The 25,670-nt window shown below is 40.9% G+C and overlaps 1 protein-coding gene across 1 annotated transcript in view; it reads left to right on the plus strand.

Annotated features, from left to right (window-relative positions):
- The window catches only part of DYNC2I1 (dynein 2 intermediate chain 1), a 302,447-nt gene that overhangs the window by 212,939 nt on the left and 63,838 nt on the right, over positions 1-25,670 (plus strand). Inside the window, exons 16-18 of the mRNA XM_053713831.1 lie at positions 13,268-13,375; positions 24,180-24,241; positions 24,544-24,595. Coding sequence (XP_053569806.1) covers positions 13,268-13,375; positions 24,180-24,241; positions 24,544-24,595 — 222 coding nt within the window. The remainder of the gene's footprint in view (positions 1-13,267; positions 13,376-24,179; positions 24,242-24,543; positions 24,596-25,670) is intronic.

Consider the following 25,670-nt stretch of genomic DNA (forward strand, 5'->3'; position numbering starts at 1 on the left):
GTATTGGTATCCCAGAAGTAATGATGACCCGTGGACTGATCGCACATAACAGAAGAAAACATAATTTATGCTTACCTGATAAATTCCTTTCTTCTGTTGTGCGATCAGTCCACGGCCCGCCCTGTTTTTTTTTAAGGCAGGTAAATATCTTTTAAAATTATACTCCAGTCACCACTTCACCCTTGGTTACTCCTTTCTCGTTGATTCTTGGTCGAATGACTGGGACTGACGTAGAGGGGAGGAGCTATATCAGCTCTGCTGGGTGAATCCTCTTGCATTTCCTGTTGGGGAGGAGTTATATCCCAGAAGTAATGATGACCCGTGGACTGATCGCACAACAGAAGAAAGGAATTTATCAGGTAAGCATAAATTATGTTTTTTTGGGTGCTGCACTGTTTTTTTGAGATTACGGGTGTTTTTTTAACCACGCCCACCTCCTTGACAATACCACAGGAGTGATTTTGCGCCTTCTGACGTTCGTGACGTCATTGAGCCTACGCGTCCCTTCTCTGTTTGATTTTCTTTTGCTGCGTGGTGAGGAACATTTAGAGGAGCGCTAGTGAAAACGTTTCAGGGTTGATTCACTTTACGTGGTGGTAAGGGCACCTCGGTATACTGAGGTGCAGAGGGAGGTAATATCTGAGGTATTTATTAAAGATAATAGTACTTTTGAGTCTTAGTTCTTTTGATTCTTGTTAATTCACTTTGAACATGAATGCTAGAGAATTTGAATAGAGGTTTTTAATCAGTTATGTCTGATATGGAGTCCACTAAATTCAATCCCTGTTTATTGTGTTTAGACGCAGAAATTGCAGCACCCATGCAGTTCTGTTCTTCCTGTGTTAAACAGACATTGCAGGGTAAAGATAAGTTTTTTTTTAATGTTGAGCCTTATGTCTCTGAGGAGGATGTTGTCTAGGTAATGCCAGGGCCTTCTCCTATTTCGTCCCAAGCCTCTATGGCAGCTAACCCTGTGTCCTGCAGTTCCTCTTTAACTCCCAGTGAAGCGTTTTTAAAGGCAGAGTTTGCTGCACAGGTATCCTCAGCGATATCTGCAGCCTTGGCCGAGTTTCCCAGATTTTCAGGGAAGCGCAAGAGGAAATCTAAGGTTTCAGAGACTAGGATATCTGTTTCTAACGCTGACTCTCAGGTTCCCTTAAGATCAGTGGATGAGGAGGATTCTCGCTCAGAGGGTGAGATTTCAGATTCGGACAGAGTAATGCCTTTCTCTGATAGTGAAGGAACGTCCTTCAGGTTTAAGCTGGAACACCTCTGTGTGCTACTAAAGGAGGTTTTAGCTACTTTGGACGATTCTGAGACTCAGGCAGTAGTAAGGCCTAAGAAGTCCAGTAAACTTAATAGTTTCTTTGATGTTCCTTCCTCTTCGGAGGTTTTCCCGGTCCTAGATAGGGCTAAGGAAATCATAGCCCAGGAGTGGTTTTTACACAATCCCCGGTTTTTAAGAAAATGTTTCCAGGAGAATCATCTATTACGGAGTCTTGGTCTTTGGTGCCCAAGGTAGAGGGTGCCATTTACACTCTGGCCAAGAGGACCACTATCCCTATTGAGGACAGTTGTTCCTTCAAGGATCCGATGTACAAAAAGATGGAGGCTTATCTTAAGAAAATCTATGTACATCTTGGTCTCCATTGGCAACCTATGGTATGTATTGCCACGGTGACTAGTCCTGCCTCATACTGGTTTGAGGCATTAGCGGATTCTCTACAAGAGGAAACACCTCTAGACAAAATTTAGGACAGAATCAGAGCTCTCAGGTTCGCCAATTCCTATATTGCTGATGCGAGCTAAGGCTTCTGGTTTTGCTGTTTTGGCCAGACGGGCTTTATGGTTGAAGTCTTGGTCAGCTGACGTTTCATCTAAGGCTAAGCTGATGGCTCTTCCTTACAAGTGGAAGACCTTATTTGGACCAGGTTTGGCGGAAATCATTTCTGATGTTACAGGCGGAAAAGGGTCTTTTCTGCCCCAGGATAAAAGGAGCAAACCGAAGGGACGTCAGAGTAATTTTCGTTCTTTTCACAACTTTAGAGGAAAGTCTTCCTCATCCTCGTCTAAACAGGATAATAACAAGCCAGCCTGGAACCGAACTAGTCCTGGGGTAAGGGTAAGCAGGCCAAGAAGCCTGCGACCGACTCTAAGTCCGCATGAAGGGGTTGCCCCCGATCCAGGCCTGGATCTAGTTGGAGGAAGACTTTCTCAGGTCTGGTCAAGAGACGTGCCAGACCCATGGGCGGTGGAAATTGTTTTGCAGAGCTACAGGTTAGAATTCAAGGGTTGTGGGGCAGGTTTCATCTTTCCAGATTAACTGCAGACCGGAAAAAGAGGGAGGTGTTCTTGAAGTGTGTCGAAGACCTCTCAGTTCAGGGTCTGGGATTTTACTTAAACCTATTCGTGGTCCCCAAAAAAGAGGGAACCTTCCGCCCGATTTTAGACTTAAAATGTCACAACAAATTCCTCAAAGTTTCGTCATTCAAGATGGAGACCATTCGGACAATTCTTCCTTTGATTCAAGAGGGTCAGTATATGACGACCATAGACCTAAAGGGCACTTACTTACATGTTCCCATCCACAGGGATCATCACAAGTTTCTGAGGTTTTTGATTCCGGGACCGCCATTCGGCCTGGCCAAAGCTCCCAGAATATTCTCGAAGGTCCTAGTGGCCCTTTTAGCGGTGGTCCGGTCCAGGGGTATAGCAGTGGCCCCCTTTCTGGACGATATTCTAATTCAGGCTCCTTCCTTTTCAAAGGCAGCATCTCACACAGAGATGTTACTGTCCTTCCTCTGGTCTCACGGATGGAAGGTGAATGTGGGAAAGAATTCTCTTGTTCCAGTGACAAGATTAGTGTTCCTAGGGACTATCATAGACTCTGTCCTGATGAAGATTTTCCTGACTGAGACCAGAACAGTCAAGCTTCTATCGTCTTGTCGAGTCCTTCAGGAGACACCCCATCCCTCAGTTGCTCAATGTATGGAGGTAATTGGATTAATGGTGGCAGCCATGGACATCGTGCCATTTGCTCATTTTCATCTGAGAGCCTTGTAGTTGTGCATGCTCAACCAGTGGAACGGAGATTATCTGGATCTCTCTCCAAAGCTAGTTTTGGATCAAAAGACAAAGGATTCTCTTCGTTGGTGGCTATCTCGGGATCACCTGTCCCAGGGCACTTGCTTTTCGAAGACCATCTTGGGTGATATTGACTACAGACGCAAGCCTATTGGGCTGGGGGGCAGTCTGGAAGTCCCTCAAAGCACATGGTCTTTGGACTCGGGAGGAGTCTAAATTGCCAATCAACATCCTAGAGTTGAGAGCAATTTACAATGCGCTTTTAGCCTTACCTCAGTTGGCTTCGAACCAGTTCATCAGATTCCAATCAGACAACATAACGTCAGTAGCGTACATCAACCACCAGAGGGAGAACGCAAAGTTCCCTAGCTATGAGGTAGGTGTCTCGGATCATTCAGTGGGCGGAGGACCACTGTTGTTGTCTGTCAGCCATCCACAATTGGAAAGCAGATTTTCTAAGCAGGCAGACTTTCCATCCGGGTGAATGGGAACTCCATCCAGAAGTGTTCTCCAAGCTGGTATCCAGATGGTGGATGCCGGAGTTGGATCTCATGGCGTTCCAGGTCGAGGGATCCTCAGGCCTTCCTGATAGACGCCTTGGCAGTTCCGTGGGACTTCCAGATGGCCTATCAGTGTCCTCCGTTTGCTCTCCTGCCTCGAGTGATTGCTTGCATAAGACAGGAACGGGCATCAGTGATTCTAATCGCTCCAGCTTGGCCTCGGAGAATCTGGTATGCAGGTCTAGTGGAGATGTCATCTCTACCTCCGTGGAGGCTTTCCCTGATGAAGGACCTTCTTCTTCAGGGACTGTTTCTTCATCCAAATCTCGTTTCTCTGAAGCTGACTGCCTGTAAATTGAATGCTTGATTCTATCCAAGCAGGGGTTTTCAGAGTCAGTGATCGAGACACTGATACAGGCTTGTAAGCTGATTACTAGGAGGATTTACCATAAGATATGGAGTAAATATATTTTTTGGTGTGAAGCTAAGCGATTCCAAGAATATTATCCTTTCTCCAGGAGGGTCTGGTAAAAGGTTTGTCTGTTAGTATCCTGAAGGGTCAAATTTCAGCCTTATTTGTCCTTTAACACAAGCGTCTGGCGGGTGTGCCAGACGTTCAGTCCTTCTGTCAGGCCTTGGTCAGAATTAGGCCGGTGTTTAAGGTGATTGCTCCTCCTTGGAGCCTTAATCTTGTTCTTAAGGTTTTACAGTGGCGTCCGTTTGAGCCAATGCATTCTCTTGACATTAAGCTTTTGTCTTAGAAGGTTTTGTTTTTGTTGGCCATTTCTTCTGCTTGAAGGGTATCTGAACTCTCCGCTTTACAGGTTGATTCTCCTTATCTAATTTTTCACGCTGATAAGGCTGTTCTTCGCACTAAGTTGGGATTCCTTCCCAAGTTTGTGTCTACTTAGAATATTTATCAGGAAATTGTTGTTCTTTCCCTGTGTCGAAGCCTTCTTCATATAAGGAACGTTTGCTGCATAATTTGGACGTGGTTTGTGCTCTTAAGTTTTACTTGGAGGCGACTAAAAACTTTCGGTAGTCTTCTGCTTCTTTTTTTTTTTTTTCTTGAAAGTATAGAGGTCAGAGGGCGTCTGCCTCTACTATGGCTCTTTGGTTGAGGAGTGTGATTCGCATGGCTTATGAGTCCTCTGGGAGGCAACCTCCAGAGATAATTAAGGCTCATTCCACTAGAGCCATAGCCTCTTCTTGGTCTTTCGAGAATGAAGCTTCTATGGAGCAGATTTGCAAGGCTGCAATTTGGTCGTCTTTACATACCTTTTCTAAATTTTAAAGATTTGATACATTTGCCTCAGCTGAGGCAGCTTTTGGGAGAAAGGTCCTTCAAGCAGTGGTGCCTTCCGTTTAGGCATGCTGGTTGTTTATCCCTCCCTATTTATCTGTGTTCTCTAACTTGGGTATTGGTTCCCAACAGTAATTAAGATGAACCCGTGGACTCACCACATCTTTAGAAGAAAACTAAATTTATGCTTATCTGATAAATTTATTTCTTGAAGATGTGGTGAGTCCATGGACCCACCCTTTGTTTTTTGGGAAATTGTTATAGGTTTTTGACTAAACCTCAGTCACCTCCGCACCTTGTGTTACTTTCCTTTCTCCATTTACTCTCGGTCGAATTACTGGGGTTTATGGGTAGGGAAGTGATACTTAACAGTTTTTACTGTGGTGCTCTTTGCCTCCTCCTGCTGGCGAGGAGTGGTATTCCCAACAGTAATTAAGATGAACCCATGGACTCACCACGTCTTGAAGAAATACATTTTTCAGGTAAGCATAAATGTTGTTTTTGTCTTCCGTTCTTACATAGTAAACATTAAAGGGATAGGAAAGTCAAAATTAAACTTGCATGATTCAGATAGAGCATGTAATTTTAAGATACTTTTAAATTCACTTCTATTTTCAAATGTGCTTTGTTCTCTTAGTATCCCTTGTTACAAAATGAATACGCACATATCATAAACTAGTGGGAGCTGCTGCAAATTGGTGCCTGCACACATTTGTCTCTTGTGATTGGCTAAATAGATATTTTCAGCTTCCTGTCAGTAGTGCAATGCTGTCCCTTTAGCAATGGATAACAAGAGAATGAAGAAAATGTGATAATAGAATTAAATTGGAAAGTTGTTTAAAATTGTATGCTCTATCTGAATCATAAATGAAAAATTTGGGGTTACTATCCCTTTAAAGGCACATTAAACCCTAAATTTAAAGGGGCAGTCTAGTCAAAATTAAACTTTCTTGATTCAGATAGGGTATGCAGTTTAAAACAACTTTCCAATTGACTTTTTTTTTTTAAACATGCAATTTTTTATTGAGTTTTTATAACAAAAAGGGTAAGAGATACAACAATTGTACGAGTCAGACGTACAACAAGTGTAAATACATCAGAACAAAAAGAGTAGGCAATACATTAATGACGTTATTACCAAATTAAAAGGGAATACCGGAATTCCAATGGGGCATAAGGTAATGTCAAGGGGGGGGGGGATGATGGGGGAGGGGAGGGGGGTTAAGAGAGAGGGGTATGCTAGGAGGCCTATAAGGGGAGGGAGAGGGTCATGTGAGGAGCCAATCCAATTGACTTTTATCATTAAATTTGCTTTGTTCTCATGGTGGTATTTTTGAAAAGCTAAACCTAGGTATGCTCAAACTGATTTCTAAACTGTTGAAAACCGACTCTTATCTCAGAGCATTTTGAAAGTTTTTCACTATTATACAGTACTAGTTCATGTGTGTCATATACACCATTGTGCTCACTCCAGTGGAGTTATTTAGGAGTCTGCACTGATATGTTAAACTGCATGTCTGTCAAAAGCACTTAGATACAAGGTAATCACAGAGGTATAACATACAGGTATATTAAAATAACTGTTGGTTATGCAAAACTGGGGAATGGGTAATAAAGGGATTATCTATCTTTTTAAACAAAAATTCTGGTGTAGACTGTCCCTTTTAATTCCCTTTAAATTGTTTGATCATGCAAAGTACAAATCATTGCAGTGCACTTTCTTTATTTATGTTGCCCACTTTTCCTACATTGTAACCCTGAAAATTATAGTTTTTTTTCCTGCCTCCTAAGAGGCTAAAGTACATCTTGTAGAATTCTGTACAATGATTTCTTAGTCAGTACAGGGGCTCATTCATATCAGTCTCTAAATAGCCACAGGAAAGAAGATAAACATATTCAAGAAACTTTTAAAGGTTATGTCCCTAAAGTGCAGAACAATGCAAAGTTTGCTCACAAAACACATTTTAAAATGTTTTTAAAACCTGTGTTTTGTATGCAACTCATTGCTTTGTTACTGGTTTATATCAGTGTACTCCACAGTAAAATTTGCCAGCCGATTATGTGTATATGAAGTAAGATTCAGATTGGAGCTTACAATTTAAAAAAAAAAAAAAGTTTCCAATTTTCTTCTATTATCAAATTTACTTCATTCTCATAGTATTCTTTTTAGAATAGATTACCTAGCTAGGTAGCATGCACATGTCTGAAGCAGTTTTGGAATAATGCTTTTGAACACTAGATGGCAGCACTGTTTGCAAAATGTAAATCATTCTAAAAATCATTCAAACACATGCACACTCTTGAGCCTAACTGCTTGCTTTTCAACAAAGGATACCAAGAGAACTAAATACATTTGATAACAGAAGTAAATTATATATATATTTTTTAACTTGTACACTGTGTGAACCATAAAATAAGAGTTTTGGGATACATACCTCTATTGTTAGACTGAAGAACAAGTATTTCTCCTACATTGGTGTGTCCGGTCCACGGCTTCATCCTTACTTGTGGGATATTCTCATTCCCTACAGGAAGTGGCAAAGAGAACACACAGCAGAGCTGTCCATATAGCTCCCCCTCTGGCTCCGCCCCCCAGTCATTCTCTTTGCCGCTCTGAACAAGTAGCATCTCCACGGGGGTGGTAAAGAGTATGTGGTGTTAGTTGTAGTTTTTTATTTCTTCTATCAAGAGTTTGTTATTTTAAAATAGTGCCGGTTTGTACTATTTACTCTACAGCAGAAAGTGATGAAGATTTCTGTTGAGAGGAGTATGATTTTAGCACCAGTAACTAAAATCCATTGCTGTTCCCATGCAGGACTGTTGAAACCAGAGAACATCAGTTGGGGGGAACAGTTTGCAGGCTTAACTGCTTCAGGTATGATCAGTCATTTTTCTAACAAGACCATGTAATGCTAGAAGACTGTCAGAAATTCCCTCTGGGATAGGTAAGCCATTTTTTCTTAGACACTGTATAAAATGATGGCTTATATTTAGGGCTCTATGCTGGTTGACACTATTGTGGGCTTTAAAATCGATTGCTTTTTAGCTTGTTTTTCACTATAAATAAGGTATTTTTGCAGACTTTAAAACACTTTTGGGGTTTAATTTCGGCCTGGCACTTATTTGGACACCTAAATCTAGTCAGAAAGGCCCCTCCACTCTGGAATGAAGAGGGAGGAGGCCTCATTTTCAGGCCTCAATTGCGCAGTTGATTTTGCCTAGGCAGTCCATGCAGCTTCATGTGGGGCATCAGAAAGGACTCCAGAGAGGCTTATTTCCTACTAAAATAATCCCTAAGAAAGGTAAAGACTACAGGGGAAGCTGAGGCTAGTTCTGTAGTGTGTTAACCGGTTAATAACTGTTATTAGCTCCGGTTTGGGCATTAAGGGGTTAATTGGTCTGAAAATTTGTGTGCAATCTTTTCAAAGCATTAAGGCTCTGTGGTGAAAATTTCATTCAAATCGGATGTTTATTTCATGGTTTTTTGATGTTTCCGTAATAATGTGTGCTCTTTTATTATTTAAAGAGACAGTAACGTTTTTGTCAAAATAATTTTTATTGCATTGTAGTTCTGTTTAAGCCTGTCAAACATGTCTGAATCTTCAGATAGACTATGTTCTGTATGTCCAAAGGCCAAGGTGGTTCCCCCATTAAATTTATGTGTGCAGTGTGCCATAGCGTCCAACCAGCTTACGGACAGTACAATCACACTTAAAAATATAGCCCAAGATGATTCTTTAGCTGAAGGTAGTGAAGATAGCTTGCTTTCCTCTCCTTCTGTGTCAACACCAGCTATGCCCGCGCAGGCGATGCCCAGTACATCTAGCGCACCAATTGCGATTACTATGCAACAATTAGCATTTTTTATCCAAACTGCCAGCCTTCCCTAGGAAGCGTGATTGCTCAGTTTTAAACACAGACAATGAGCAAGCAGACGCAGAGGATAATTTATCTGTAGTGCCCTCACATCAAGCTGACTTGGCAGTGAGGGAGGGCCTGTCTGAGGGAGAAAGTTCTGACAGGAAAAGTTTCTCAGCAGGCAGAGCCTGATACCATAACATTTAAATTTAAGCTAGAACACCTCCGCACCCTACTTAAGGAGGTCCTAGCTGCACTTGATGATTGTGATCCTTTGGTGATCCCAGAAAAAATGTGTAAAATGGACAATTTCCTAGAGGTCCCAGTACACACTGATGCGTTTGCGATACCTAAGATGGTGGATATAGTGACTAAGGAGATGGGAGAAGCCAGGTGTTCCTTTTGTTCCCCCTCCTATATTTAAGAAAATGTTCCCCATTGTTGACCCCAGAAGGGACGCATGGCAGACGGTCCCTAAGGTAGAGGGGGCAGTTTCAACGTTAGCTAAGCGCACAACTATTCCAATAGAGGACAGTTGCGCTTTCAAAGATCCTATGGATAAAAAATTAGAAGGATTGCTTAATAAAAAATTTTGTTCAGCAAGGTTTCCTTCTTCAACCAATTTCGTGCATTATTCCTGTCACCACGGCGGCGTCTTTTTGGTTCGATGAACTAGAAAATTCGCTCCAGAAGGAGACTCCATATGATGAAGTCATGGACAGAATTCACGCACTGAAGTTGGCTAATTCCTTTATTTTAGATGCCGCTTTTCAATTAGCTAAATTGGCGGCGAAAAATTCAGGTTTTGCAATAGTGGCGCACAGGGCGCTTTGGCTAAAATCTTGGTCGGCGGATGTGTCGTCCAAAACAAAATTGCTTACTATTCCTTTCAAGGGTAAGACCCTATTTGGGCCAGAATTGAAAGAGATTATTTCAGACATCACTGGGGGAAAGGGCCATGCCCTTTCACATGATAGACTTTTCAAAACAAAAAATAAGTCTAATTTTCGTACCTTTCGCAATTTCAGGAACGGACCGGCTCCTAGCTCTTCAGCCTCTAGACAAGAGGGTAACACTTCTCAGCCCAAACCAGCATGGAAACCATTGCAAGGCTGGAACAAGGGGAAACAGGCCAAGAAGCTTGCTGCTGCTACCAAATCAGCATGAAAGGATAGCCCCCGATCCGGGACCGGATCTGGTAGGGGGCAGACTCTCTCTCTTTGCTCAGGCTTGGGCAAGAGATGTCCTATACCCCTGTGCTTTAGAGATTGTCTCTCAGGGGTATCTCCTAGAATTCAAGGACCTTTCTACAAAGGGAAGGTTTCACATGTCTCGCTTGTCTTTAGACCAGACAAAGAGACGGGCATTCTTACATTGCGTAGAAGACCTTTTAAAAATGGGAGTGATACACCCAGTTCCAAAAGCAGAACAAGGACGGGGTTTTTACTCAAACCTGTTTGTAGTTCCCAAAAAGGAGGGAACGTTCAGGCCAATTCTGGACTTAAAGATCCTAAACAAATTCCTCAGAGTTCCATCATTCAAAATGGAAACAATTCGAACAATTTTACCAATGATCCAGGAGGGTCAATACATGACTACCGTGGACCTAAAGGATGCATACCTGCATATTCCGATCCACAAAGTTCACCAAGAATTTTTACATAGGTGTTAGGATCCCTTCTAGCAGTGCTAAGGCCAAGGGGCATTGCGGTAGCACCTTACCTAGACGACATCTTAATTCAGGCGTCGTCCTTCCACAAAGCGAAGGCTCATACGGATATTGTTCTAGCCTTTCTAAGGTCTAACGGGTGGAAGGTGAACGTAGAAACAAGTTCTCTGTCTCCGGTCACAAGGGTTCCCTTCCTGGGAACAATAATAGACTGGGTAGAAAGGAAAATCTTTCTGACGGAAGTCAGGAAGTCAAAACTTTCAAATGCTTGTCGAGTTCTTCATGCCATTCCTCAGCCTTCTGTGGCTCAGTGCATGGAGGTAATTGGTCTAATGGTTGCGGCAATGGACATAGTCCCTTTTGCCAGGAATCATCTAAGACCATTGCAACTGTGCATGCTCAAGCAGTGGAATGGGGATTATGCAGATTTGTCTCCCCAGATACAAATGGACCAGAAAACCAGAGACTCGCTCCTCTGGTGGTTGTCTCAGGATCACCTGTCTCAGGGAATGAGTTTCCGCAGACCAGAGTGGATCATTGTCACGACCGACGCCAGTCTCTTAGGATGGGGCGCGGTCTGGGACTCCCTGAAAGCTCAGGGTCTATGGTCTCGGGAAGAATCTCTTCTCCCGATAAACATTTTGGAACTGAGAGCGATATTCAATGCGCTCCTGGCTTGGCCTCAACTAGCGGAGGCCAAATTCATAAGATTTCAGTCGGACATCATGACGACTGTAGCGTACATCAATCATCAGGGAGGAACAAAGAGTTCCCTGGCGATGAGAGAAGTATCCAAGATCATCAAATGGGCGGAGGATCACTCCTGCCATCTATCTGCAATTCACATCCCAGGAGTAGACTACTGGGAGGCGGATTATCTCAGTCGTCAGACTTTCCATCCGGGGGAGTGCGAACTTCACCCGGAGGTTTTTGCCCAGTTAACTCAACTATGGGGCATTCCAGATCTGGATCTGATGGCGTCACGTCAGAACTCCAAGGTTCCACGCTACGGGTCCAGGTCCAGGGATCCCAAGGCGGCATTGGTAGATGCCTTAGTGGCGCCTTGGTTGTTCAATCTATTCTCCTCCCCAGGCTAGTAGCCAGGATCAAACAGGAGAAGGCTTCGGTAATTCTAATAGCTCCTGCGTGGCCACGCAGGACTTGGTATGCAGACCTGGTGAATATGTCATCGGCTCCACTATGGAAGCTACCTTTGAGACAGGACCTTCTAGTACAAGGTCCATTCGAACATCCAAACCTAGTTTCTCTGCAACTGACTGCTTGGAGATTGAACGCTTGATTCACTCTAAGCGTGGGTTTTCGGAATCAGTTATAGCCATAAGATATGGCAGAAATATCTCCATTGGTGCGAATCCAAGGGTTACTCATGGAGTAAAATTAGGATTCCAAGGATTCTTTCCTTTCTCCAAGAGGGATTGGAGAAAGGTCTGTTAGCTAGTTCTTTAAAAGGACAGATATCTGCTCTGTCTGTCTTGTTGCACAAACGTCTGGCAGCCGTGCCAGATGTTCAGGCGTTCGTACAGGCGTTAGTCAGAATCAAGCCTGTCTACAGACCTGTGACTCCTCCATGGAGTCTAAATTTAGTTCTTTCAGTTCTTCATGGGGTTCCGTTTGAACCTTTACTTTCCATAGATATTAAGTTACTATCTTGGAAAGTTTTGTTTTTGGTTGTTATTTCTTCTGCTAGAAGAGTTTCTGAATTGTCTGCTTTGCAGTGTAATTCACCCTATCTGGTGTTTCATACAGATAAGGTCGTTTTACGTACCAAGCCTGGTTTTCTTCCAATAGGAATATTAACCAGGAAATAGTTGTTCCTTCTCTGTGTCCTAATCCAGTTTCTAAAAAGGAACGTTTGTTACACAATCTAGATGTGGTTCGTGCTTTAAAATTCTATCTAGAAGCAACAAAGGATTTCAGACAGACATCTTATTTGTTTGTTGTCTATTTTGGTAAGAGAAGAGGTCAGAAAGCTACTGCTACCTCTCTTTCCTTCTGGCTAAAAAGCATCATCCGATTGGCTTATGAGACTGCTGGACGGCAGCCTCCTGAACGAATGGGCTTCAAGAACGAGGCTTCTGTTGAACAGATCTGTATGGCAGCGACTTGGTCTTCACTGCATACATTTGCAAAATTTTACTTATTCGATACTTTTGCTTCTTCGGAGGCTATTTTTGGGAGAAAGGTTTCCCAAGCAGTGGTGCCTTCCGTTTAGGTTACCTGACTTGTTCCCTCCCTTCATCCGTGTCCTAAAGCTTTGGTATTGGTTCCCACAAGTAAGGATGAAGCCGTGGACCGGACACACCAATGTAGGAGAAAACAGAATTTATGTTTACCTGATAAATTTCTTTCTCCTACGGTGTGTCCGGTCCACGGCCCGCCCTGGCATTTAGTCAGGTTTAAAATTTTTATTTTTTTGTATACTACAGTCACCACTGCACTCTATGGTTCTCCTTTTTCTCCTGTCGGTCGAATGACTGGGGGGCGGAGCCAGAGGGGGAGCTATATGGACAGCTCTGCTGTGTGTTCTCTTTGCCACTTCCTGTAGGGAATGAGAATATCCCACAAGTAAGGATGAAGCCGTGGACCGGACACACCGTAGGAGAAAGAAATTTATCAGGTAAACATAAATTCTGTTTTTAACATTCTATATGTGCAGACAAGTAATGATTCTTATACAGGTCCTGGTTGATGGCTTGAATGACAACAAAAGTCTTTTTAAATAAGTAATACAATTCCCAGCTGTGAAGATATAAACAATCAGTGTACTTAAGTTATAGTTCCTCATTTTTTACATGTAATGAACAAAGTAAATACATATGTTTGTCATTGCAGATGCGATATTCGCTACTATAAGCCACACATGCCCAGTAAAGGGGGTAGAACCGGTTCCCAGCACAGTGTCTAAGGAACAAGGCATGTCAACATTTTCTTCCCATGAAGGTACTACACATAATAAAGAGCAATGCCAGGTTACAGTTTGTATTATTAAATATTGTAAATTCATTACACTATAAATATGCTTTTGTATTGGTTACTTCTATTTCAAAGCCGTAGAAACTGAAATATGCTTTTATTAAATCCAATATTATTATATGGTTGTGGATTTGGAAAGTCCAAGAACCTTATAAAAATATGCTACCGCTTCACAAATACTTTTGAAAATCTTACGATAAGAAGGTTATTGCCGGGTTCGTAAATAGATGGAATTACTTTTAACTGGACAACAATTTAAAAATCCAGGCAATGCTATTTCTTTCCTATGGTATAGAGCAGCGGTCGCCAACCAGTGGTCCGTGGACCACTGGTGGTCCACGAGAAGATGTTGGTGGTCCCTGACACCATCAAGCAGGAATTAATCTTCTCTGATGGTGTCCCCCTTGTCGCGACGCATCTCCCTACAGTGCCTGGCTGGACATCAGTGAAAACAGGAGGAGGAATTAAATTACAATCTAGCTACGCACGTTGCGTTGTACAGCGCAACTTGCGTAGCTAGATTGTATATTTAACTCCTCCTGCCTGGTGCGCTGTTCAGAGAGGTTCATATAGTCTTGGCTTGAAATAATGGAATTATAGTATATAAAAAAAAGAAAATCTTAAAAAAAAAAATTCTCTCTTATATTTAATTTATTTTCTTCCCTTTACCTGTCTCGTAGTAGTTTTCCTAATTCCTTCAGATGGAATTACATCACTGTTTGTCTTCCTCCCCTACATTTTCTTTTTTTTTATTAAATATTAATTATTTTTCATTCTAATAATTTTCCAGCACACAAATCCATTCCACCTAAATTCCAGTAATTGCCATCCAGCAGATCAGCCATATCCCACCAGTATTATAGTAATTGCCAGCAACATCAGTCGTGGTTAGCTCACATCCATATTGAGAGCTTTCTGATATAAACTTAATTTATGACTCCAATGTCTGTCCATGATCATTAGTAGTTTTAACTACTTCTTAACTGGGGAGATAACTTGGAAGTATTGTGGTCCTTTTAAACATAATTCTTTTTTTCCCACTTTCTGCCTCTGGATCTCAAAAGTTGGCACTCACCCTTCATCTGTCATTTGGAAGTATTCTCTCAGTTCTGTCATTCAGTTAGTTAATTCCAAAAAAATATTCTTAAAAATGTTTAAATATATACCTAATGTAAACTTAGCTATGGTTATACTAGTTATGTATAGTATGTGTATATACTGTGGTGTATATATATATATATATATATATATATATATATATATATATATATATATATATATATATATATATATATATATATATATATATATATATACACACACACACACACATTATAGAGGTTTGTACCTTTTAAAAAAAATCATGTTAGTGGTCCACGGGATTCAAAATTGTGAGTTTAGTGGTCCCTGAGGTCCGAAAGGTTGGCGACCCCTGGTATAGAGAGTCCACAAATTCATTCTAATTACTAATGGGAATTCAGCTCCTGGCCAGCAAGAGGAGGCAAAGAGCACCCCAGCAGAGCTGTTAAGTGTCACTTCCCTTACCCATAATCCCCAGTCATTCTCTTTGCCTCTGTCACGGGAGGATTTGCGAAGATGGTGTCTGAAGGTAAATTTTGAACCTTTTGAAGACATAAATTCATTACCTAATCTTAGCATAATCTAATCGCTAATTTAGAGTTTCTATTACTTTTAAAATGTTCAATTTATATACATTTATCTAACGCTACGATTTCTATGGTAACTCCTCCCTACCTCTATTTCCTGCTTTATTGGTCTGTGATGTATAGAGCGGTCCCACCCGCACGATGATCAGATCTGATGCTCTGATCAACCGCACCTGCGCAAATCGGCGATTGAACTGTACTGCGCTTGCGAAGCCGTTATCCAAATGTGAAACAGGAGCGTACAAGGGATTCCTTATGAATAAAAAAAGAATACTGCATGCACAGAGGATAAAGGAGGCGGGTGATGTGGGGTGACGGCCGCCTAACGGCCAGAGTATCATTGGATAATGGAAACACGTGATAGAGCCAAACCCCCCCCCCCCCCCAAAAAAAAAAAATGGGTTGAATTTATGGACCAACAGTAATTGATTTATAACGTTGATAACTCGATTTACACTAAAAGTTATAACGTTTGATGAATGAAAGTCATTCTGATTTTCAACAACAAATAACATACTGGATCGGCATCAAGGTAAGTTTACCTTCACTTTAATCCTTTAATGGGTACTTTTCCCTGCAAGCAAGGATTGGGGCTATGCTGTGTCCATGTCAATCTCTTTAGTAAGAGTAATGGTGGCTTTTAGCAGTTAGACTGCGGCGAGGTGGTCTTTGCTTTATTTCTAACATTTATGCTACCCCTTTGTAGAAAGCCAGGGTTGGTTACTCTGTTCTATCTTTTTCTACAGGTCCTTGTCAGATGTTGGTGTATCTGACATACCTCAGAAGCTGTTCCTGCCCTGCAGCTGAAGTTCCAAAGGTAAGTGCTTATTCCTTCTAGGTGAGAAGGTCCTAGCACTTTGGGGGTTAATTCCCTTATTTTAACACTGGAGTCTAAGGACAGTAAAAAATCTCTTCATATTTTGGATTTATTTAAGGGCAGCAGGTACAAGGATCTATACTTGAGTACGTTGAGGGATGTGTGTGAGACAATGCGTTGCACAGATTTTTTAAACAAAGGATTTTAATTCCTTTTATCTTTAATGATCCCAAAAAAGGGGGTTAGTTTGCCCCCCTTTTTTTCTCTTACTCAGGGTCCCTGTACTTCATGCTTCTAGATGCCGGCAAGTTAAATAAGAGAATTTGTATCTAGGTTAGTACTAGGCTCAGTACTTGACTAGATGCCGGCAACTTATAAGGGACCTGGTATGACTCAGGTCTGGGGGGTTTATTATGCAGTCCAGAGTATGGCCACTTTTTTATCAAATGAAGGGTCTCTGGGATTTATTATAAGGTTTCAAAATAAACTGCCTTGCAGCCACAAATTTTTATTCAAGATGGCGGCTGGGGAACGACTTACAGGTCTAAAAACCGCCATTTCTCACTATGAATTCTACTTTGAAGTAGGTTTAGGGGCGGTCTATGTGTGGGGGCTAAAGGAATCTGGAGAAGATCAATTGGACAATATCACGGTGCAAGATAAGTGATTACGTCCAACACCTCACAATTCTGGTTACTTGCCTTTTTAGTCTGGTAGCGGTTCTCTCCATACGGAGACTATACTCGATACCGCTTGTTAGAGTCCCCGCCTCAAGCCTATTCTCCTACTTACTTTTTCCGGGACAATGGCAGTAGTGGTTTTCTTGGAAGCTACTCTTTAGTTTAATTCTGTGTGCTCCTAAGTGATTACATCCAGAAATTGGTAGCGGTGGGGTTAAATTTTCTCGCCTAAGGTTTGCTTGGACGCCTTTTCGCAGACTCTATTGTCGGTTTCTGGATTGCGCTAGTCTTATATGTTTATACTAGCATTCTATTGCCCATATAGTTTTTCTCTCTATGGGATGTTTTGTTATCTGTACATGATATATATTATGTACATGAATGCTTTTGTCTCCCACTGTTATGTTATGGGATACTTTGTGTGCTGTGTATGAGTGTTCTATGATGGCTTTTTAGACACTCATATTATGTTTCCCTCTGTTATATTATGGGATAATATGTGTGCACTACTTATACTTTATCTGTACATGAGCGCTCTACTATGCCTTTTATCTGAGCATGACTGCTTTATGTTAGGGAACCGTGGTATTGAAACAAGCTGTACATTTTTTTTTCTTTCTGTTCCTGCAGATCTATAGAGCTTTGCTGCCACCTAGTGGCTGCTTTTAATATATCACCATGTCTTTTTCCTGTGTATCTGGATGTGGTTCTATATAGATAACCAGTATTGCTCTATTCATTTAAATTTGCACTCTACACCCTTTCCTTTTCAGTTTCCTAGGAAGGTTATATCTGCTTCAAAGTAAGTGATATTATGAATGACCTGGTGTCTATTTATCTCATAGATCTCTGATACAAATTTCAGCAGAATTTGTTTCCCTTTAGTATAGGAGACTTTTTTCTGATTAGTATCCAGGTTTGGTCTGCTCATCTCCTGATGACGGACATTACCATTGGAATGGGAAATACTTCTCTTATTCCTCTTATTTCCGAATCAGTTTGTGTTTAAAATCTTGGTCTGCAGATGTATCATCCAAGTCTAAAACTTCTGTCTTTACCTTGTAAGGGCAAGACTTTATTTGGTCCTGGTCTGTCTAAGATCATTTCCGAAATTTCGGATGGAAAGGGATTTTTTTTTCAGGACTAGAAGAATTCACCAAGGGTCATCAAAATTCTATTTTTTATTCCTTTCGTAACTTCAAAGGACAAAAGTCAAAGCCTTCAAAACCGGAGCAAGCTAGGTCTTCATGGAATTCCAGGCAGCCTTGGAACGTGGGGAAGCAAGCTAAGAAGCCTTTCCCTATTTGTAAATCGGAATGAGGGGCCGTCCTCGATCCAGTCTTGGATCAAGTGGGGGCAGACTTTTCCTTTTTTCGGCAGGCTTGGATCCGCCATGTCCCAGATCCTTGGCCCGTGGATGTAATATCTCAAGGATACAGAATCGGATTTGAGTCTTGTCTCTCCAGGGGCAGATTTATCCTGTCAAGGTTATCTGCAAACTAGGTAAAGATAGAGGTCTTCTTCAACTGTGTAAAGGACTTTTCTTTCCTGGGAGAGATGGTTCCAGTTCCGGTAGAGGAACAGGGTCAAGGATTCTATTTAAATCTTTTTGTGCTTCCCAAAAAAGAGGGAACTTTTCGTCCCGTTCTGGACCTAAAGTGTCTTAATGAATTCCTCAAGGTTTGGTCCTTCAAAATGGAAACTATTCGTTCCATTCTTCCCTTTGTACAGGAAGGTAATTTTTTGGACTTCCATAGAGCTGAAGGATGCGTATCTACATGTTCCCATTCACAGAGAACATCACCTATTCCTTTGGTTTGCTTTTCTTGTCAAACATTCCAGTTTTGTTGCTCTTCCCTTTGGCCTTGCCACGGCTTCTCGAATCTTTATACAGGTCCTAGGGGCCCTTTTGGCGGTGGTCAGTTCTCAGGGAATAGCGGTGGTATCTTATCTGGACGACATCCGGGTTCAAGCGCCATCTTTGCAGTTAGTAAGATCTGATACAGAGATATTGTGGTTTGTTCTATGTTCCCACAAGTGGAAAGTGAATCTGGAGGAGAGTTCCCTAGTGCCAGACACCAAGGTTTGTTTCTAGGGATCAATAATACATTCTCTGTCCATTAATTTTTTTTTTGATGGAGGTCAGAAAATCCAAACTTCTGGCTTCTTGCCTTTCTCTTCAGTCCTCTACCCATCCATCTGTGGCTCAGTGTATGGAAGTAATTGGTCTGATGATTGCTTCCATGGATATCATTCTGTTTGCTTAGTTACATCTGAGACCCCTGCAGTTATGCATGCTCAGACAATGGAACAGAGACCACTCAGACCTATTGCAGAGGATAGCTCTGGATCCCTTATCAATAGACTCTCTATCTTGGTGGATTTCACAGGAACATCTGTCTCAGGGCACATGCTTCCTGAGACCATCCTGGGTGATTGTGACTACGGACGCCAGCCTTTTAGGCTGGGGAGCAGTTTGGGGTTCTCTGAAGGCTCAGGGTCTTTGGACTTGAGGAGTCTTCTCTTCCCATAAACATTGTAGAGTTGAGAGCAATTTACAATGCCTTATTAGCCTGGCCTTTACTAGCTTTAGTCCGGTTTCTCAGATTTCAATCAGACAATATCGCATCAGTGGCATACCTCAATCACCAGGGAGGAACTCACAGTTCCTTAGCAATGACTCGCATTCTCCAGTGGGTGGAGTCTCACAATTGCCTCCTCTCTGCCATCCACATCCCAGGGGTGGACATCTGGGAAGCTGATTTTCTGAGCAGGCATACCTTTCATCCCGGGTAGTGGGCTCTCCACCCAGAGGTTTTCACAATGATAACTCTCAGGTGATGGGTTCCAGAAACGCCAAACTTCCAAAGTGCGGTTCTAGATCAAGAGATCCACAAGCTGCTCTGATAGACGCTCTGGCGGTGCCTTGGAACTTCAATCTGGCGTACCTGTTCCCCCCGTTTGCTCTCCTTCCTTGAGTCATAGCTCGTATCAAGCAGGAGAGGGCGTCTGATTCTTATAGCTCCTGCCTGGCCTCGCAGGATCTGGTTTGCGTATCTGGTGAAGATGTCATCTCTTCCCCCTTGGAGGTTGCCTGAGAAAGGATATTCTACTCAGGGTACCTTCCTCCTCCCAATTCTAGATTCTCTGAAGCTGACTGCTTGGTGATTGAACGCCTAGTCTTAACTAGGCGTGGTTTTTCTGAGACAGTCACTGATACTATGCTTGAGGCTCGTAAGCTTGTTTTTTTTTTTTTTTTAATTCTTTTTATTTACATTTAGCCACTACAGACAAAAGAAAAAAAAGACACATGTTCTCAACATAAACAATGTCACGCAGGATACATAATATATCAAATCTGATACAAAAACATATTAAAGAAACATTCTCCCCAATATGAATAACCTTGTCCCACTTGTCCAAGAATAATGAAATTGAAGTGGCTAATTTTACAAATATACATAAGCTAAAACGCATCTGAAATAATACAGAGAAAGAGAAAAAAGAAGAGAAAAAAAAAAGGAGAAATGCCCCCCCCCTCTCCAGGATCCTAATATAATACTCTATATCCTCCAACTATGGAATCTTAACTTAACTTAATCAATATCACTACTATTTCTTATCCATGTATCTGGAAATACCTGGAGTATAAACAACTCAGCAAAACTTACTGAGGCTACAAAGGGCAATAAAAAAAATTGTCTCTGCACAGCCAACGGATATGATTTAATAACGGGGCCCAGCCTAACAGATACTTTCTAATTCGGATAGCTGCCGTAAATGGAAAGATTCGAAAATAATCTGAGCTTGGATGTCCCTCAAAACTAGCGATAAACAAGGAGAGGTCTTAGATATCCATTTTTTAAAAATATTATACCTCACCGTTAGAATTATTGTATTAAGGGTACGTAAACTAGCATCACCTCTCTCATCTGTAAAAAGTAACACTATATCCTCCAGGGCTATGGAAATAGTACTTTCAAAGACTCTATTATACCAGAATTGCACCTTTTGCCATAATTGAGAGATTTTAGGGCAAGCCCATAACATATGGAGGAGATCAGACCGAATATATGAACAATGCTCACACTTGAAAGCTTTATCAGGGAAATATTTAGTTAAAAGAGCTGAAGAGATATAATAGTTATTTAGTAATTTGAAATGAGATTCTTTCCAACTTACTGGCACCGGATATTTCGCTACTGTCACCAGGCTATTAGATATTTTCTCACGATCTATAGAAGGGATATAAGGCCACCAAATATTAATTAATTTATCCTCCTCCAATATACCTTGTTTAGTGAACATAATGTCATAGATTAAAGAAATTGATGCGTCTCCACCGTTAAATTTTCTAATGCAGATTTTGATCTCGGACCAGTCCTCTCTACTAAACGCGTGCCAATTTTTAGAACCAATAAAATGACGGATTTGAAAGTAGGCAAATCGGTTCGACCTAGGTAGCGAGAATTGTTCCCTTATAGTCTCCCAGGGGAGTATCTGCAAATCGTTGTTAACTAACTGATACACATATTCGAGGCCCCCACCCTGCCAGTCTTGAAAGCACTTTTGATCCACACCAGGTAAAAACAGCGGATTCCCCCTAATAGGCAAAAAATCCGAAAAAGAAGGATTAATTTTAAGAAGTTTACAGGACTTTTGCTAAATCACCACTATGTTCCTGACTGAAATAAAGGAAGATATCCTGGAAGGTAATAGATGCAGAGGACAATGTAGGAGGGCTTTTAAGGACCACGGTTTCACCATATATGATTCAAGCTCGTATGTAGAGACCAGATTGGTCTGAGCAATCCAGTCAACTGCAATTTTAATCAGGGAAGCCCAGTTATATAATCTAATATTTGGTAGGGCAAGGCCTGCGTCCGCATATTTCTGGGACAACCTATTGATCGAAATACGCGTTTTTTTGGTTTTCCATAAGAACTTCGAAAACCAGGAAGACAGATTCTTCAAGTCCTTATTTAAGATTATAAGGGGTAAATTTTGAAGGTAGTAAAGAATTTTAGGGAAAATTATAGTTTTAATTAAATTGATAGAAGCAGTAAGTGAAAGAGGAAAAGCGGTCCAGAGCTTGAGGTCATCTTGAATTTTTTGAAAGAGCAGCCTAAAGTTTGCCTGGTACCATAGTTTTGGATTTCTATTGATCTCTAATCCGAGATATTTAATAGAATTAACTTTGTGGAATATTCTATTGGGGTAATCTACCTCCTTCTGGCCGAGCCACATCACGTCGCTCTTCTCCATATTTATTTTATAACCCGCAAAAGAACTAAAAATATTTATCGTACGAACCACTTTCGCAATCGTTATTGCCGTTTTATTCAAAAATAGTAAGATGTCTTCAGCATAGAGTAATATTTTCAAATTTTGACTACCCAACGGAATCCCGGGAAGCTTGTTACTCGTAAGATTTACCATAAGGTATGGCGTAAATACCTGTATTGGTGTGAATCGAAGAATTTCTCTTGGAGTAGGGCAAGGGTTCCTCGCATTCTGTCTTTTCTTCAGGAGGGCCTGGAGAAAGGTTTGTCAGTCAGTACTCTGAAGGGTTAGATTTCTGCACTGTCTATTCTTTTGCACAAACGTCGGGCAGATCTGCCAGATGTTTAATCTTTTAAAGTTTGCCTGGTACCATAGTTTTGGATTTCTATTGATCTCTAATCCGAGATATTTAATAGAATTAACTTTGTGGAATATTCTATTGGGGTAATCTACCTCCTTCTGGCCGAGCCACATCACGTCGCTCTTCTCCATATTTATTTTATAACCCGCAAAAGAACTAAAAATATTTATCGTACGAACCACTTTCGCAATCGTTATTGCCGTTTTATTCAAAAATAGTAAGATGTCTTCAGCATAGAGTAATATTTTCAAATTTTGACTACCCAACGGAATCCCGGGAAGCTTGTTACTCGTAAGATTTACCATAAGGTATGGCGTAAATACCTGTATTGGTGTGAATCGAAGAATTTCTCTTGGAGTAGGGCAAGGGTTCCTCGCATTCTGTCTTTTCTTCAGGATGGCCTGGAGAAAGGTTTGTCAGTCAGTACTCTGAAGGGTTAGATTTCTGCACTGTCTATTCTTTTGCACAAACGTCGGGCAGATCTGCCAGATGTTTAATCTTTTGTTCAGGTCTTGGTTAGAATCAGGCCTGTATTTAAACCTGTTGCTCCTTCATGGAGCCTTTAACTTATTCTTAAAAGTTTTGCAGCTGGCTCCGTTTGAGCTTATGCATTCGGTTGATATTAAGTTGTTATCGTGGAAAGTTTTGTTTCTACTTGCACTTTCATCTGTTCACAGAGTTTCTGAGCTTTCGGCTCTGCAGTGTGATTCCTCTTACTTTATTTTTCATGCGGATAAGTCGATCATTCGTACTAAATTAGGATTTCTTCCCAAGGTGGTATCAGACCGCAACATCAATCAAGAAATTGTTGTTCCTTCTTTTTGTCCCAATCCTCCTCAGCAGGAACGTCTGTTACACAACCTAGATGTTGCGCTTGCTCTAAAATTCTATCTGCAAGCAACTAAGGATTTTCTACAGTCTTCTGCCCTGTTCGTTGTTTTTGCTGGTAAGCGTAAGGGTCAAAAGGCCACTTCTACTTCTTTTTCTCTCGGGTTGAGAAGTGTTCTCCGATTAGCATGTGAGACGGCTGGACATCAGCCTCCTAAGAGAATTACGGCTCATTCCACTAGGACTGTTTCTTCTTCTTTGGCTTTCAAAAATGAAGCATCTGTGGAGCAAATTTGCAAGGTGGCCACTTGGTCCTCTTTGCATACTTTTTCCAAATTCTATAATTTTGATACTTTTGCCTCGTCTCAGGCTTCCTTTGGGAGAAAGGTTCTTCAAGCGGTGGTGCCTTCTGTTTAGGTTTAGGACTCTCCATGCCCGGAAAGAAAGACATTTTTCAGGTAAGCATAAATTTAGTTTTTTGTACTGGAATATTGGTGGATTGCATTGGGTGAGCACTGAACCAAGGACAATCAGAGGAATGGAAATCCTGATTACCCCAAGAGATCTCCATGGGCATTTGTTTTTACAATTAAATTGTAAATCAGAATTTACAATAAGGGCTATAATCTGGTACTCATGATGCAATACACATTTAGAGTGTATAAATAAAAGTGGAAAATATTTTCTAAAAATACCAGATCACAATAGTGAGGCATGTGTCTGTAATACACCCCTGATGATATATAATGCACACCAAGTACAATAAGATCACACCTGTTACCCCTTAAATGATTTTAAATCCAACACACAATCCACTCACTCATATATCTCTCTACTATGACTTGGGAATGGAGGATGTTTTAATATCCCTTTGCTGTTATCGAGGAAGGGAGGATATCTCGACAAAAAATTACTGGGTAACTCAGATCATGTGGACGTATAATGTATATGTTCAAAGGAACCATACAAAGGAATTTACTTTTAGCCACTCGGTTTTAATAATTAGCTATATTCATATTTTCCTCCACATGGTGCTATCACTGTATAATTTGTTCTGTACAAATCAGCTTCTTTCTAAGTACTTCACTAATCTTTTAAAGTGTATATTGCACTGAATACATTTATTTTGTTACAGACAGATCTGGTTTATCCTTCCAGATAGCATCATTGGATGAAAGTGGATATATTATTTTTTGGGTGAGTATAAAGTCTAAACTGATAATCACTGTTTAAATGATTTTATAATTACTTTACGTATACATTAAACTGAGGAAATGTAATTACGTTCTTTGTGGAAGCAATAGCTTAAATATAGTTATTGAATTTTTTAATTCCAGCTATCGAAAAATACATTTGCTATTACACTTCTAAAAGAGCAGACTAATAGGCAACTATTATCTCATACCTATGTAAATGAAAATCTTGCAGATGGCATTTTTAAGTGTCTTCAGATGGTGAAAAAATGATCTTTTCATGTATTTTTCTTCCCTTATTTGCAGGTAGTAGTTGAACTAAGGAAACCAGACTTAGCAGGCTCATCAAGTGATTTAGGTAAGTTTTTTTCTTTTCTTATTTTTGTTCGGACAGATCTGAATGTTGTTACATCTTAATATTAATTAGATCTAACTGATGCATTGCTGTTGTATAACAATTTTATTTTTCTCTCTTTGAGCAACATCTGTAAAATTATATACAGGACTGGTGACTGGTGCAAATTCTTAATGGCCAGTGGGCAGACCTGGGGTGATGTGTAGAGATTTAGGGGCACAGGTGGGATTTATCATGGTTAAGATATGTGTATGATGCTTGGGGATGTAGGAAGTTGTCAATAGGAATGAATAGTTAATTAAGGGGAAGAGTTAGGGTGATCCAATGGCGGCTTTAAAGTGTTCCCAGACAAGGAAGCAGTGGTAGGGACAGTGAGATGCTTAGAAACTCAGCAAAATGCAGGATGGTTGGGAAATTGGAAATATCTATAAATTTATTAGGTGTTATATTTGCTCAGAAAATGCTTCTGTCCCTGATCATTTAGGGAAAACCTTAGGGTTTAAATATATTGCAAAATCTGCTTTCAGCTTGGGATACTTCACCCAAGGAAGATGGGACACGAAGATGCAACACCTTCCTTTAAATCTTTCAGGAATAATCCACTTTAATGCTCTGTTGAATTGAAGACAACTTAACTATCATGTCCTATATTAATTTCCAATTGGGCCCTGAGTTCACAGGTCTTTAGGGAATGTATCCCAACTTTAATTTAGGTCTAAAAGTGTCTTGTTAATCTTTCTGCAGTTTATCTACTAGCCAAGTTTAACATAGAAGCAGACTTTCCCTAATCATTTAAGGAGAACCTTAGGTTCTGAATATATTGTAAAATCTGCTGTTATCCTGGGACACTTCACCAGAGGAAGATGGGACACGGAGGTCCAACACCTTCCTTTAAATCTTTCAGGAATAATCTACTTTAAAGCTCTGTTGTAAAATCCATCAATAATTTTGCAGACAACTTGACTGTCATGTCCTATATTCATATCCAGTGGGGCACTGTTCCACCAGACAACTTGACTGTCATGTCCTATATTCATTTTTTTAGCTGATGTTTTTTTAATACCTCAAGCAGTTGTTC

Source organism: Bombina bombina, chromosome 5 (assembly GCF_027579735.1).
Source record: "Bombina bombina isolate aBomBom1 chromosome 5, aBomBom1.pri, whole genome shotgun sequence".
In the NCBI taxonomy this organism is placed as follows: domain Eukaryota; kingdom Metazoa; phylum Chordata; class Amphibia; order Anura; family Bombinatoridae; genus Bombina; species Bombina bombina.